This window comes from Lutra lutra, chromosome 6 (assembly GCF_902655055.1).
Source record: "Lutra lutra chromosome 6, mLutLut1.2, whole genome shotgun sequence".
NCBI lineage: Eukaryota > Metazoa > Chordata > Mammalia > Carnivora > Mustelidae > Lutra > Lutra lutra.
The window spans coordinates 97,618,409-97,635,556 of NC_062283.1; the positions used below are offsets into that span (position 1 = coordinate 97,618,409).

The 17,148-nt window shown below is 33.6% G+C and overlaps 1 protein-coding gene across 7 annotated transcripts in view; it reads left to right on the forward strand.

Annotated features, from left to right (window-relative positions):
• Nucleotides 1-17,148, forward strand: part of STXBP5 (syntaxin binding protein 5) — a 185,388-nt gene that overhangs the window by 95,198 nt on the left and 73,042 nt on the right. For all 7 annotated transcript variants that reach the window (XR_007127922.1, XM_047732215.1, XM_047732217.1 and 4 more), the window contains exons 10-11: nt 14,333-14,487; nt 15,658-15,730. Coding sequence is in view for 6 of the 7 variants with exons in the window: in XM_047732215.1 (XP_047588171.1) it covers nt 14,333-14,487; nt 15,658-15,730 (228 nt within the window). In the remaining variant the exon portion in view is untranslated. The remainder of the gene's footprint in view (nt 1-14,332; nt 14,488-15,657; nt 15,731-17,148) is intronic.

The following is a 17,148-nucleotide window of genomic DNA, read 5'->3' on the forward strand; positions in this document are numbered from 1 at the left end:
CATATAATACCTGCAGATCTCCCAGCAGCAATTGCTCTGCTAACCTATCTGATAAAACTCTGATGAAGAAACTCACCAATTTAGTCACAGATATGTTGACCATTGAGAATAATATTTTAGAATCTAGTATCTACATCAATAAATGGGTTTATATTATCATTTTCTATCATGCATGGAGCTTTCTCTTTTTATTTTCTTGGCACCAGTGTATTAGAGTCAACAAATGTTCCATCTTCATTCTCTTTCCATCCCAGTTGATGGTAAGCCATAGCAACCAGAAGAGACTCATTCAGATAGCATGCCCACTTTCAGAAACAGAAGTAGTTCCCTTTTGTATTGTCTTAACAATTCTCATAGCCTTACTTGAGATGAAACTAGCTTCTTGTCTTTGGAGCTCAAGACTTACTTAGATGGCTTGGCTTCCAAGCATCAAGAAGAAAAAACTAGATGAACAACATTTGTTATTGGACTTTTATTAGCCAGGTATTCTGCTATGCAGTTTGAATGCATTACCTTCCATAATTCTAACAACACTTTGAAATAGGCACCTTTATCATCTGTATTTACAGATATAAATAATAAGTTTTGGCTTAAGTTAACTTGTCCTACAAAGTAGCAGAGCTGGAATTTGAGCTCAGGTTGACTCCAGAGATAGAGTTGTTTATCAGTATACTGAACACTTCCACAAGTTAAGATGGATTAGGATAGAATTGTCCTAATGATTCAGAGATCACTTGGTTTGCCAAGAACTGATTTTTTATTTTATTTTTTAAGTAATCTCTACACCAAATATAGGGCTTAAGCTCATAACCCTGAGATCAAGAGTTGCATGTTCTACCAACTGAGCCAGCCAGGTGCCCCCAAGATTTCTTTTTTAAATTTGCTAGTTTATCAGATCATCTTCCTTAATTTAACATTAAATCCTACTCAGTATTAGTAATCATATTAATGTGAACTAAGAGGAGATCTGTTTGTGTCTGTCTAATAGGGTGGATAACTTAATGTAAGTAACCTTAGCTACTCAGAGGACTAGAGAGCTTCATAGATCACTTCTAGACTACAAATTCTAATTTGACAAAGTCTGGGTTTGGTTTTTATGGTATCCCCTTGTGGTCATGGCATTTGATCTTAACACTGTTTAGGAAAAATCCATAAGTCGATTTATAATTAATTGTATCTAATGAGAGAAGATATCTTTGAGCCCACAGATTTAAAATTTCATATTTCTCAGCAGATAATGTTTCTTTTTCTCTTGTTACTTTTCCCATGTTGGTGAGAGAGTTTCAATCTTAGGTTGACTAATTCTCATTTTGTCACTATCCTCAAAGGCATTCTTATGACCTACCCCAGATTTATCTGTATTATCTTCAGTCTCTAAAAACATGAACACTTTCTCCTAGCCTTAATCTCCAGACCTCTTACCTAACTAAAATAAATTACCATTCACTTTCTTAATTTTAAGATAACATTTGACTTACATTCCCTAACACTGTAATTGTATAATCCCACATAGCTAGACAACAAAGACTACTAGATTAATGGCTCTATCTTCTGATATTAGAATACCTTATTTAGCAGCTGTATGGAGATTGGGGTTTGTCTGTGGCTTTTATGAATTTAAAGCACTAAGATCCCTCTGTTTTTAAGTTTTTCACTAAATTAGTTTTTTTTAAAGATTTATTTATTAGAGCATAAGTGAGAGGTGGAGGGAGATGGAGAAGCAGACTCCCTGATGAGCAGAGAGCCCCACGTGGGGCTCGATCCCAGGACCTTGAGATCATGACCTGAATGGAAGGCAGAGGTTTAACTGACTGAGCCACCCAGGTGCTCCCTTAAATTGGTTTTTAACTCATTGTTAAGTTAAAACTGATATGACTTACTAAGTCTGCTGATAAATGCATTTTGTGATACATTTGTATATCACTGGCAAGTTTTATTTGGTAACTATGTTTGAAAATAAACCTGTATTAAGTCCTTGAGGTACATTTAACCAGTGGTGGTTGCTGAAATGAAGGTGAAGAAAAAGGTATAAGACAAAGGAGTGCATTCAGAATGGTTCCGACAGCTCAGAACCCTTTATACAACTGACACTCTCAGCACTGGTATTTTCTTTTGAAAAACACAAAAGTGAAGATGTAGAAAAAGGAGGACTAGTAGATTTTGAACAGAAAAACAAAAGCAAAAACAAAAACAAAAATAAAACATTCCCAGAACACATCCTTGAAGTGTTTGTAGGAGAGAGTAAGTAAGTAAGCCTTGTTTGCTGCTATAGAAAGATAGGTTAGAATGATAACAGAAGGAAGATCAGAGGATACTCATTGTAAGAGGAATTAATTTGTAAGAATATTTTATTAGCCTTGTTTCAAACATGAGCCAGGATGTAGGAACATTAAAAGAAGGAAAAAGAAATGGGTGGATTAATAGAAAATGATGGTTTACTTATTTATTTTTTTTAATTACTGCTTTAGAACATGTGTTTAGTGTATTCAACAGTAGATTAAAAATAGCATTTACATTTCATCAGGAAGAGTAAGACACAATTTTGTTTTCATTGTAACTTGGAGAAGACCTCCATATGACAAATGGCAGAAAAGAAAGAACTGTTGGAATAGATGATGCTGAAAATGAAAAGGAAATAATTTGGGCAGAAAGTTTTAGAGTGAATTTCTCAGGATTAATTCAAAGTACAGGTGAAGAAGATAATTTGCTTTCTGAATACTAAAAGCATTGTTACATGATTATATGATCTGGATTCTTCTGAAAAAATTTTTTGGCTACAGAACTAAAAGTCTTAGGATTAAGGTAAGTTTTGGGTTCTGAAAAGGAACCCTGAAATCAGTAAAGTAGATGATGAGTAAAAAGTGCAGTAATAGAGGGGTGGGGTATGCTGGCCAAAGGATGGAGTGAAGCTGGAGGAATCAAATGATGGAAGATAAGACTTTTGGGCCCCTTCTGTGGGGACCAACACAGTTAAGCACTTGGTAAACACTTGCCGAATGGATGAATCATAATAATATTCCAACTTATTTTGTATAGCAATTCTTGAGTTGCCTAGAAAGCAGATAATTCTTCAGCATAAGCTACATTTTTATATTACATTGTAATTCCAAAAGTAACAGTCATAGATAAGGAAATGATGTTAAAAATTGGCGAACTATTTCCATGGTATTTCATAGGGAAAATGTGGGTTTTTTCAAAAGTGTAATTAGTCACAATCGTTAATATTAATTTCATTTTTTTAAAGATTTTATTTTTAAGTAACCTCTATGCCGAACTTGGGGCTTGAGCTCACCACCCTGAGATCAAGAGTCATGGAGGGCACGTATTGCATGGAGCACTGGGTGTGGTACATAAACAATGAATGTTGGAACACTGAAAAGAAATAAAATAAAATAAAATGAAAATAAATAGGTAAATAAAATGAAAATGCCCTTACATTGTTTGGGTAACAAAATTACAGTTGCCCAAGAAAAAAAAAAATCACGTGATCTTCCAACTGAGCAATCCAGGTACCCCTGTTAATTTCATTTTTAACCAGTATTATCTTCTTCTCTAGACTGTTTTTAGAAGTACCTAAGTTTGTTTCTTTGTTATTATAACATTAAATAAAATCTTCACAAAAGAAACATATTACCTATAATTTCACTACTCGAAACAAATTTTTTTCTTCTGTTCATTTTCCCCTCAATCTTTTTTCAGATACATACACATTTTCACTTAATTATATTCTTAGAGCATATTCAGTCTGGTGAATTTTTTTTCCTACTTAACATGTCTAAAATATTACTAGTTTTTATCTATTCCTTAAAATAATTTTAAAGCTTATGTGCTTTACACAAACATTCTTCCCTTTGGCTGAATATTTAGTTTTTGATATTATAATCACGTTTTTCATATTACAGATAAAAATATAGTAGTGAACAGATTCTCTTTTTTGATGTTATAGTTAATTCAACAGATTTTTTTTTAACAATTGTACTGTTTCTTTACAGTAAATTTCCAATGGTGAAATTTTGAGGATAAAAGATTTTTATGAATCTTGACAAGTTCCCACATTGCTTCTTGAAAGTATCATACTGTGTGCACTTCAAAGACTTAGTATAAACTGTAACAGTTTCATCAGTCTCATCAATGGGAGATGTTTTTGTTTTAGTAATTTCCTTACCTTAAAAATAAGCATTTATACTTTGGAATCATCTTATATTTTGTCACCACAGTGTGAACTCCTAAATGACTACTGTTATAATAGAAAAGGCAACCTGCTCTGATAATAGGGACCTGAAGTTAAATTTGTTTCCGTCTGCATATTAAGTGGTGTTTCATAAAAATTTTACAAGTTAGGTTTTTGCAAGCAGTCATCCAGCTCAGCTTTTATGTTTTGGCAGGGACCAAAATTACTTATATGTTTATCCATGCCCCTGTATCTAGAAATAGATGAATTTAACAAAGTTGGCATATTATTGGCTGATACTCATTTGGTAACACATCTTCCATTTCTGAAATCCTAAAATAGAATTTTTAAAAACTTATAGTTATTTTTTTTTAGTCTAGTAGTTTTTGATGTGTATTATTTATAAGAAGGCACAGCTTCATTTCAAATCTAATTGTTTCCAAAATTATCTCTTACTTGTTAAGGATATTCAGATAGTCCTTTCTTACACTTCGTTCTTTTACACTTTCTTACACTTTTTTCTACTGCTGAAGTTCATTAGCTTTCCTATGGTTTCTTCTTTTAGAGCCATCCCTTCTTCATCATCTAAATTGGTTCTCTGTTGCATCCATAAAGCTTTATGGCTTGTTGAAACTAATTTAAGGGTAGGTTTCCATCATTATTCATCCTAATCTGCTTTTTTTTTCCATCTCTAAAATGCATCTACTTATGATCTGTGCATGGACTGAATATCTTAGTGATGGTTCACTAATTGTTCTAGTCCTGGGCTGCTTATAATATATATTGATATCAGCTTATATGCTTTAGGTTATGTTGTTCAAGGGGACAGGGATCAAATCCATGTAAGACCTTGTCTGCAGTAAATGATTTTTTTTTTAAAGATTTTATTTATTTATTTGACAGGCAGAGATCACAAGTAGGCAGAGAGGCAGGCAGAGGGAGAGGGGGAGACAGGCTCCCCGATGACCAGAGAGCCTGATGCAGGGCTTGATCCCAGGACCCTGAGACCATGACCTGAGCCGAAGGCAGAGGCTTTAACCCACTGAGCCACCCAGGTGCCCCTGATTTTGAAAACTGTGCAGTGTTCTTTCAGAGATAAGCTTTGAAATCATACTTGTAACACTATGAACTTCATGTATAGTTCATGTAATTACAAATATTCTGCATGACAAAGACTTAATTGAAGGTTTTAGATTTCTTTTTGAAAAAATGCCTAATTGTTACAAAAATTCTTTCATTTGAATTGATACTAGAAAAAAAAAGTTATGGACTAATACAGATTGCTGTAGGGCCATATAAATTTTATGCATCCTAACCATACTGGATCATGAAACTATAATACATCGAAACCCCAAAGCATAATTTTTCTGGAATTTTTATGGTTAGGTTAAGTCTACCAAATTCTGTACCTTTATCTCATTGACTTATCATGTTGATGCTTAAGTTTATTTTGCTTTCCAGTTTAATGTCAGCACCAGAATGGATGGTTTGCCCTGGAAAGCACAGGTAGAGAAGAGCTGTGTTGCCATAGACATGACAACTTCATTATAATAGCTTTTGTTATGACTGTCAGCCTTTACTGGTCACAAGAGAATATTATAATTCTTCTAAATTTATTAAGATTCATGAAATGTTCAGTTTATAGGGGCACTTAAGCTTCTGCCTTCAAGGTTGGGAAGATGTTCTAAGAATTTTTTTTTCTTTTTCTTAAGTGAGGACTGTAGAATTCATGGAGTCTTTTTCTGTCTTATCTCCAAGTTGAGTCTTGCCAGCCACTCATTTACATGAATTTCACATATTAGAGTACATGTTATTTAGCACGTTATTGCTATGTAATCCCTGAGTTCTTATAGTTTGACTGGTAATGAGAAATCATAAAGACTTCAGTGAATCTTCATCATTGTATTAATGGTCAAAAGACCATAATTTAGAGAAGAATGCCATTTTATTTCTTTGTATGGTACTAATAGAGTCCCTGTTAATAAACTTAAGCTTACTTATTATTACCTTTGTTATAACACCCTTTTATATTATTATATAATCTCTTAATAATTACAACCAATTGTTTTAAATTGTATTAAAATGAAAGCCTGTCATTATTGCCAATTTTCTTTTGTGTGGGCTTAATTTTTATGTGTATACTATCAGTCCCTAAACTAGTCTCAGGACTCTACACTCAGTTATTGAGAACCCCAAACATCATCTACTTTAAGTGGGTTTTAACTATTGATATTTACCCTACTAGAAATAAAGTTTAGAATTAAAAAAATACTTATTAATTCATTTAAAAATAATAACCCCTGGGCGCCTGGATGGCTCAGTGGGTTAAAGTCTCTGCCTTCGGCTCAGGTCATGATCTCAGGGTTCTGGGATCAAGTCCCGCATCGGGCTCTCTGCTCAGCAAGGAGCCTGTTTCCTCCTCTCTCTCTGCCTACTTGTGATCTTTCTCTGTCAAATAACTAAATAATATCTTTAAAAAAAACTAACTAAAAACATCTTTATAAAAAAATAATAATAACCCCTTGCATGTTAAGATAAGTAAAACATTTAAAAATAACTCCTTCTAAAAATGTACTAGAATTGTTTATTTTGGAAATTTCTTTCAAGTATAGTGTAATAGACTACAGAAGAACCAGCTGCTTCTACAGTTGGTCTTTTGTGATAATGTTCTTCTAATTGAGGCATACAAAGAAAATCCAGGTTTACACAGGTATGTAGTTTGACTTTTAAAATAATGGTAAATATTCTTTGCCACTACACCCAAACTTGACAAGTAGTAGATTCTTAAACATTGGTTGTAGTGGGAGATCTGAATTGCTTATTGGTAAAATTTTTTACTCTCTCCCATGAAAATTCTTTGGTCTTTCAGCACTTGCAGTGACTCTTTCACTCTTGCATGCTTTTGTAACATCATGGCACTGGTAAATAGGAAAATACTGATTAACTCTTTGATATCTTCTAGTATTAAGGCATTTCATTATATATCTTTAAATTGCTGATATCACCACTGATCTCCTGAGGAAGATCTTGAAGTATTGGGAAACTGTGAAATTCATGGCAGATAGAAATTCCCAAACTCTTGATTTTTACTTGGAAGCCCAGATTTTATCATCGTAAACAAATAATGTCAGTTGCTTTTCCTAAAATAAGATTCACTTCATTCATTTTTGGGAAGATTACTGTCAATTACCCAAACCTAAATTATAGTTTGTTAGTCATCCTATAAGCAAAAATAATAGATAGTTTAGCTCACAACTCTGACAACTGTACAAGTGCTTTTCTGGAAATAACTGTCCAATTCGATGTACAGAAGTGCTTTGTGTATATTTTTATTTCCCTAACACAACATTAGAAAGACATATTAAGGGTCAGTATTTAAAATTAGTCATCTTACTACTTCATCAAAGACCTTTGGAAGTGGAAGGGGAAAAATCCTTTTAACGTGAAGCAATGAGGAATAAAATGAGTAGTCTAGGTTGGTGCCATGGCTTTGGTTCATGCTGAGATACCAGGAGTTGAATCCACCTACTATTACTTTTGTGCCATCAGTGTAAATATCACCACAGTGAAATGGCCAATAGTGTCTTAATACCATAATGAAGTGGTTTTACCCTCGACCTTTTGAAAAGGATCCTGGAAACCCTTAGGGGTTCACAGACCACATTCTCAGTATCACTCTTGTATACTTCATGGCAATTTATGGAAGTGTTTGGAGATTCCACATTTTTGATAACTAAAAGGATATGTATTAAGTCTGATTACTATAACTTTTCATGAAAATTATATCAATAAAATAAACATAACAATATTAAAATCTTAATTTTATGCAAATACTGCAATATACAAATCTACTAAATCTGTACCATTGTTAAATTGCTCATTTAGACAAAAACTTGTCTAAATCATGTTCCTTTATTTTTTCCCCCTAAACTTTTATCTTTTTATCTGTATTAGCAAAGGAGAGTATTAGGGTTAGTCACTAGTGAAACATAGCTTCGAGGTGGCTACTCTGGTTCTCAGAGAGTCCTCTTAAAATTGGCAGAGGTATAGATCTGAACTAGAAGGACACTGGAATATTATCATCATGGTGCTAGTAAATAATAGTCACTTCCTGAGAATGCATTTCGTACTGGTCACTGTAATAAGCCATGTATATGCAATGTCACTTTATCTTTATAATAACTCTATGAGGTGTATATTACAGAAGAGAAAACTGAGGCTCAGATAATTAAAATAAGTTGTTCAGTCCTCATAGGTACAAAGTAATAGAGCTAGGATCTGAACATAGATGTCTTCTCCCAAAACTTGGGTTATGACCCATTGTGCTTCTCTGCATTCAGTTCCTTATCATAATGGTTTATTTTTATCCTACCTTGTTATTTTCACGTTTACTCAAAAAGATCCCTGGTGAAAACTTGTCATAACTAAGCAGTAGTTCTCTTATCAAATAGTTGTTTTAAAGAATTCCATGGCTTCTGAATTAACTTCAGAGTGTGAGGGAGTTTGGCACCTTGCAGTGAGGTCTTCAGTGACACCCTCACATATCTCCCTGGTCATGATAGGGTAAGTCAAAGCAGTATCCTCAGAAGGCTCAACTTTTTGTTTTCTAGACTAGTGCCATTCCAAGTATGGTGCATGAATGGTTCCAGTCGGCTAACTCTCTGAGATTAAATACAGAAATCAAAAGTAAGAGTATGGAAACTTGAATATCATTTGATATTACCACAACATCAGTGGACACATTTAGTTGTTTTTCTGACAAAACAAAGATTTTCAATGAATTAGATTTTTTTAAATAGTTCTTAACCACAGACAGTTTAAGAAGCATTGTTTGAAACTGTAGCATTCCATGATTAAAAAAGTGCTTTTAATTCATCTCCCTATATTTTAAGTTTTCTTTTTTGCTTTTCAGCCCTTAAAAATTCATTTTTTGAAACCCTCATTTTTGATTATTTCATTTTGATATGATACTTCAAAAAACTTAGCCTTTAGCTTTTATGTGAAAAGTAAGCAATTTGACAACAAATATGAGATCATAGTTGCATAGATTTTTCTTAAGACTATTCAAATTAGATAATCATAATTTGGAATCAGAATTTGAACTGAGAATCTTAGAAATTTGATGTACGGTCTCATAAAAGTCATATATTCATTCAATAAAAAGCTAAGCACTGGGGGGGCGCCTTGGCAGCTCAGTTGGTCAAGCAGCTGATTCTTGATTTCAGCTCAGGTCATGATCTCAGGTGTTGTGAGATCAAGTCCCCATGTTGGTACTGGGTGTGGAGCCTACTTAAGATTTCCTCTCTTATGCTTCCTCTGCTCCTCACCACCCCCAAATAAAGTTGAGCACTGAGGTTAGAGTAGTAAAGAGAAGATAACTGTTAGCTTTCAAGAGCCAAGGTATAATTCTGTTCACCAAATTTATAGTTAAGTGTTTCCTTTGAAATAGAAGGGCACATCTGCATTTGATGAAAGTTGGAGAATTTAATAAGTTTAGTAATGTAAATTAAGGACATATGAGAGAATTTGGAGCTTAAATTCCAATTTTAAAAATACATAGAAGTAGTGAATAATAACAGGTGGCAGTACTAATTATGCAGAAAGAGTATCAGAACAGCACAACAGTTACATTTCAAACGACTTTAGGCAGTGTCTATTACCAAATTTGGCCAAATATTACCAAATCCTATAGCATTTCTGACTGTAAGTCCTAGTATTAGTGACCATCTGAGTGATGGGTTTAGTGGTATTTAAATATGTATTTGTTAAACACTTTTTGGGATCCCTAGCTAGGGCCTGGGGATGCAGAGGTAGTTATACCCTCTGTTTCCTAAAGGAGCTCACAATACAAAGGGAAACTAGATAAACATAATGACAATTCAGTGTGGTAAATGCTGAGAAGAAGTAGGCACAGGATTCTAGGAACACAGAAAGGGAACCAAGCACAATCAGGGTGGATGGATCAGGGAAGGTTTTTCTGAGGAGATAGTAATTAGACTGAGTTTTAGAATGCTAAAGTCAAACAGAAAATGAGGGGAAGTATATCTCAGGCAATAAACAATGTGTGCAAATGCTATTATAATAATTTCAGCTGTGGGTTATTAGGGCCAGAACTAAAGTTATCTTGGGGCTGATATGGAGGAGACAGGTTCTTAAGATCCTAATACAGGGAACAGGATGCACTTTACAAGATTTGGAGTTGTGTCATCTCTTATCACATATTGCTTTACGCACTGTGTTGTAGCCCCATTGGCCATTTAGTTCCTCAGATGTACCAGACTCATTCCTGACTTGCGGTCTTTGCCATTATTCCTGCTGCCTAGAATGTGCATCCCTTTTCTCCCAACCCCAAGCTCTTTGACTGTCTCCTCATCATTCCAGCCAGCTCATCTGTCATTACTTCAGGGATCTTTTCTGACCACTCTTACAGTAACTGCTCTGTGGCCTCCCTCACAGTCAGCCTACCATTCCACATTGTTTTATTCTCTTTGTAACACTTGTCCCAATGTGCGTGCTCATGTAGACTAGACGTGAGTGCACTGTTTTATTCTCAGGAATACAGGTGCTCAAAATAAATTTGAATGAATGGATAATGTTGCAGAACTGAGCTGAGCAAATTGGTTATAAAAATGGCTTTTTGGGTAGAAGTACTTCCTTTAACTGAAGAGTGCTTCATATGAAACACAACTTGAGCCAAACCACTTATTAAGGCCAGTCTGGGGAGGTTAGAAGACAAAGGAATTAATTAAAAGTGTTCAGCCTCTTAAAAATTTCAATCAGATTATGAAAGGTCCAGGGGCATCTGGGTGGCTCAGTCCCAGTTAAGCATCTGACTCTTCATTTCAGCTCAGGTCATGATCTCAGGGTGATGAGATCTAACCCCATGTCAGGCTCCACGCCCAGCATGGAACCTGCTTAAGATTCTCTTTTCCTCTTCCTCTGCCTACCCCTGCATGAGCACATGCATGGCGCTTGGTCTCATAAATGAATGAATGAGTGAATGATTAAATGATTAAATAAGTTATTATAATGTCCAGACACCCTTCTAATGCAGATATCTTCACAAAGTGATAGTCTTGAGGAGCACCCAGTATCATTAAAAGAAATTCTACTGAAATTCGATGTTAAGTTATGGGATAAAAATTATCTTTTCTCCAGGTCTTACTGTAACATCAAAAAAACTAACATTGTGTTTAAAAACAGATTCTCCACCTCCATAATTCATATAATACCTAGAAATAATCTAGATTTCTAGAGTTTTTTATATAATTCTAAATGCCAACAAAACAGTTTATGTAATTTTCAATATCTAGTATTAAAATACTTATCATTGCATTTATGACTACTTGTTGTAAAGTATTCATCTCATTAATATTTACTCTTCAAAGTTTGGTTCTTTATAAAGAAAAAATATAATCTCTTGGGTGTTCATAAATCAGGTGATTCCTGCCTGGCAAACTTAGATTATTTTTTTTTAAAAACAACACATTTAAGATTTAAGGGGAAAAAAATGTCTTTAAATGTATACATATATGTATGCATATATATATATACATGCATTTATTGCTAGATTTGGGGAACTTTTATTATGAAAAAGAATATTAACTTGGTATCTCTTTGAAACTGCTTCTTACTCATATGTTTTTATTCTTATATTTTTATTCCTATTTTTTTCATGTATTTTTTTCTTTCCTAAGTTTAGAAAAGAAGTGTAGGCAACTTACAAGGCCACTGAATACACACTTAGTTGCCTTTTGAGGATAAACCTACCTAATTGCCATGATGTTATTAAATACCATTATTAACAATTTATCTAATAAACTGGTGACTTATCTGGCAAACCTACCTGATATTTCCATGGAAATTTTATTCTATTATGTAGCTCAGCATCTCCCTGTTCCTGGTTTTTATATTAACAATGCTTTTTTTTTTTTTAAGTTGGCTATATGTGAAAGCATTTATCAGACTATTTTTGAAATATTACTTATAAAATACATGGCCTGGGCCTCCAGTCTATAAAAGATGAAGTCAGAGTCTTCATCCTTCTTTCTAGTATTTTATATTCAATTGTATGGAAAATTTCAAAGTACGCAAGAGAGGAAATGTATCCTATTTATTCATTATATCTGGAACAAAAGGAAAGAAAATTAAATATGCTTTCCTAACTATAGTCATAATAATAACACTATGCAAAGTGATTGAAACAATGTATTGGTATAGTTCTGTTTGGGAATTTTAACCTTGATTATTGTCACTTAGGAGGAAAAATAATATTAACAAAATCATTTTAGTGGTGAAAAATCTAAATGATAGTGTAAGCTAAAGAGTGGTTAGTGTAACATACATTTCTGTTAATTCCATTCATTTATGTATTCATTCTACTAATTCACCAAGTTTTGGATATAGCAAGGAACAAAATGAACAAATCTCCTTGCCCTCATGGAGCTTAAAATTTAATGAGAAAAACAATGAACAAAATAAGTTTTAATGATAAATTCTATGAAAAAAACTAAAACAAGGATATATGAGAGTATAGTTTTAAATAAAATACTATACACACATACACATATCCCATTATATAAAAATAGGTAAAATGTTTCAGTATTAAAAAAATTGAGTTATTTGACCTAATATTTGTATTTCCTTATAAATTACACATTTGTACTACTACTCTAAGTAAATTTTAGTGGAGTTTATTTATTTTAGAGTTTATTTTAGATAAAAATAAACAATTTAGAAATTTTAATGTTTCCACATGCCAAAAGAAGGGGAACTTTCATAATGGATAATAATGGTAATTTGATGATAGTAGTAATAATAGGTAAATCTTACAAAGATATGCTATGTGCCGCACATTGATGCCAGTGCTTTGTGTATATTAATTCAGTAATTGTCAAGGGTATATAGATACCACTCGGTCTCCATAGAGAGGTTAAGCAACTTTTCAGTATCACACAGAAAGGAAACCAGAGCTGAGATTTAATTTAAATTTAGGCAGCTTAGTTCCAGAACAAGCACTTTTTTTTTAAGTAACAAAATATTGCTTTACTCTAATTGTCTTATTATTCACAGCCATATAACAATAAACAAACAAGCTTCAAGTTAAATATAAGAATTGGCATTTTTAAAAAAATAATAAGTGAATAAGGACTAGCATTTTTAACAATTCTGTATTATTACATACTGCTTATACCCGATGTGAAGAGGAAGTAGGTGAATCTACTGAACTTAGAATAAGTATTTAGAAAGTACCTAAAATATCATGAGGGGATTTAAGAAAATCTTATATCAAACTTTTAAAATCATCTGTTTGATGTACCATAAACAGCTTCCCACCCAACAAATGATGAGACATATAGCAGATCAAAGCTAATTCCTTAGAATCAACGAACTCTTACCAAACAATTAGAAAAGGATTACTAATCTAATGAAAACATGGACAAAAAGCATGAATAATCAAGACAAAGATAAATACAGGCCAAAACATATGAAAAGATATTTTTCCTTTTGCATATTTAAGGATACAGTTTTAAAAAGTGAATCTAGATAAATCATTAAATAATGGCTAATAGGGAGACAGTTGTAGAGTAATCAGAAGTGGCAAGCTGGCAGCTAGTGGATGTACATGGGAGCTGTGGTTGGATAGCATACCAGCCAAAATTCCGGAAGTCCTCTAGAAAATGATTTTGAATAACTGTTTTCTCAAGGGTGATTTATAGCTAGTACATTCCTGCTACATCAATGAGAAGTTAATTTGTTACATACAGTGGATGCCTCAGGCCATAAATGCTCTCGTAGATCTGTTGAGAAGGCCTGCCTATTAGGATTGGAAATAAAGGCTGTACATTCAGGAGACTTGACCAGTAGAAACACAGAGATACTTTTTTGACAGTTGTATAAAGAGGATTAAAGAAAAAAATTTTAGGGACCAAGGCGAGGTATGAGAGTCAAACGTGGTCAATGTTCATTCTTACTGTAGGTTAATTTTCATGAATTCACTTGGGTCTTACCTAATGCCATTTAAAAAATCCACGAGTATTCAATTAAATCATGCATTAAGATGTTAGAATTTATTATTTCACTATTTAAAACGTTTACAATACAGCAAGAAAATAGTCTCCACTATGCTATTTATAATCTGCCTATGTATTTTATTTTCAGGGAACCTTTTATTATTTTATCAGGAGGTTTGTCCTATGATACTGTAGGAAGAAGACCCTGCTTAACAGTTATGCATGGGAAGAGTACTGCTGTGCTGGAAATGGACTATTCAATTGTTGATTTTCTAACGCTGTGTGAAACACCATACCCAAATGGTAATAAGCTTTGCATCTTTAAAACTCATTCTCTATAGATATCTGCTATTCAGAGCAAAGACCTGTAGTTTCCTTGTCTTAGTGTGCTGTAATTCTTCTGGGAGAGAGATGCTGTCTTTATAACTTTGCAAGTTTTATCTCAAAAGTTAATTTTGTTTAATAAGCTTTATCTGGTTAGTATGAGATAGTAGCCTTTATTGCCACTTAAGGGCAAACAAAACTATGGACATTAAGAAACATTTTAGAATTCTATAGAACACTAGTATATTAATCAGGGTTCTCCAGAGAAACAAAACCAATAGGGTATAGAGAGAAGAAGAGAGAGAGAGAGAAAGAGAATGAATTTATTTTAAGGAACTGGTTCATGCACATGTGGAGGCTACTAAGTCAAATTCATTGAGCAAGATGGCAGGCTGAACATTCAGAGAAGAGTTGTCTTGAGGCAGAATTGCTTCTTTTTTAGAACCTGTCTTTGCTCTTCAGGCCTTTAGCTGACTGAAGCCCACCCACATTAAATCTGATATGTGCTTTACTCAGAGTCTACTATTTTAAATGTTAATCACATCTAAAGAACACCTTCACAGCAACATTTGGGTTTGTGTTTCACTGAACAGCTGGACACCAAAGCAAAGACAAGCTGACATAAAATTAGCCATCACAACTAACATATATTCTTTCAAGAGGAATTTAAATCTGGATCCGTTTTACTTCATTTGAGGCCAATTGAAATGTAAAGCTGTGATGCATTTTATAGTTAAACAGGTACATATAAAATATCTAAGAAATTGTAGCAGTATAGTAGTACTCGAGTTCCTATGAGATGCAATAGTAAGAATTGTTCTTAAAGTTGTTGTGATTTAAATTTTGGGTTTGTTGCCCATGCCCCGCCTTGGATTTTGCAATACCATAGAAGTTACTGTAAACTTCTTGTCTTATTCATCTTTACAAAACTGAGATAATTTTTTCTGAGTTATTAATAGATCTATCTCATTTAAGACAAAATTGTCTTAAATTTCATGTAGTACAAGATCAGAATGTTACATACTGGAGAGAATGGAACAAAATAATAAAAAAAAAACCAAGCAATGTTTATGATCTAATTCCCTATCTATCTTCTTGCATATTTAAAACTATTTAAAAACTATTTAAAACATTGTTTTCCTATTCTAGATTTTCAGGAACCATATGCTGTAGTAGTTCTTCTGGAAAAGGATTTAGTACTTATAGACCTGGCACAAAATGGGTAAGAAATAAAATTTGGTGAGTTTATTTTAGTATGTGGTGAAAGAGAATCTTTTTAGCTTAGGGTTTATTTGAAAACACTTTATTTATATCCATAATCTTGACCTCTTTTTACAGATCCAGGCACACATTTCTAATTCCCTGCCAGAGTTACCAGATCCAGTATGTTGCTTATACAGAGTTTCCATTTTTTTAAGCCAACATTTGTTGAACTTCTGAAATTTAATATGATTCAACTTAATACCTGGTCACCGTGCGGGCAGACAAAATAAGTCCAGAATTGATCCCATCACAGTTTACCTCCAGATAAGCTTTGTGCTCTCCCCACCCCAGTGCACTCTCTGGCACTGTCACGAATCCCATTGTCAGAGTAATTTTACACATAGCACCAAGCTTGTCACTGTCCTCTTTTAAGAGTCTCATACTCGGCTAATGGAGCCAACTGGCACCCTGTGATTCTCCTCTTTAAACCACTGTGCTTGCTACCGTTGTTTGATATGAGAGCACCACCTTGGCTTGCTGCTCTACACAGTAGAAGCTTACCTTCTACTTACCTTTCCAGCCTGATTTCTCACTGTCTTCCTGCAGGTGCCTTATTCCCTAGAAAAACTGAACTATGATCAAACTTCAATGCTTTTTCTTATATGGCTCCCAAGAGCTGCAAACTTCACTTGCTTCACTGATGTCAAAACTCCATAAATCTTTCAAAGTCAGCCCTCATCTCCTCTTTAAATGTTTCCCCATCTCTCTTTAAAAAATATATATATATATATATATATATATATATATATATATATATATAAAATCTGTGAATTGCCACCATAGCTACTTGGCAACTTTTTGTGGTATTTGCCATATTCTGCTTTTTCTAACATAGATGATAGTATGTTTACTTATAACATCTTTGAATTAAAGTACATTGCAAATAAGTAATATTTGTATCTCCTGGAGATAATCATTAAATATTTAATTGACTTTACCCATTCATATTCATTGTTTTTCAGGGACAATTTTACTATTTCCCCCCTCTCCCCCCAGATACTTAACGTCTGTGTGAATGTCTTATAGAAGCTGCTGGCATCTAGTGGTAGAGGACAGGGATGCTGCTAGACATCCACAGTGCATAGGAGAGTCCCTCATAATAAAGAATTTTCTGATCCAAAATGTGAATAGTACCAGGATTAGGAAACCCTGAAGTATAAGTGAACAGTATTATTTACCTTATTTTAAGGCATTCCTAGATTTACATCAACTTATGTGCTACCTGTAATTATCAGTTGGGTATTTTTATCTGTTTTAAAAATTAGATAGATAATATACATAGATTATATTTATATATACATATTATATATAGATTTTATGTGTGTGTGTGTGTGTGTGTGTGTATGTATGTTTATATTTCCACCATAATGGAGGAAT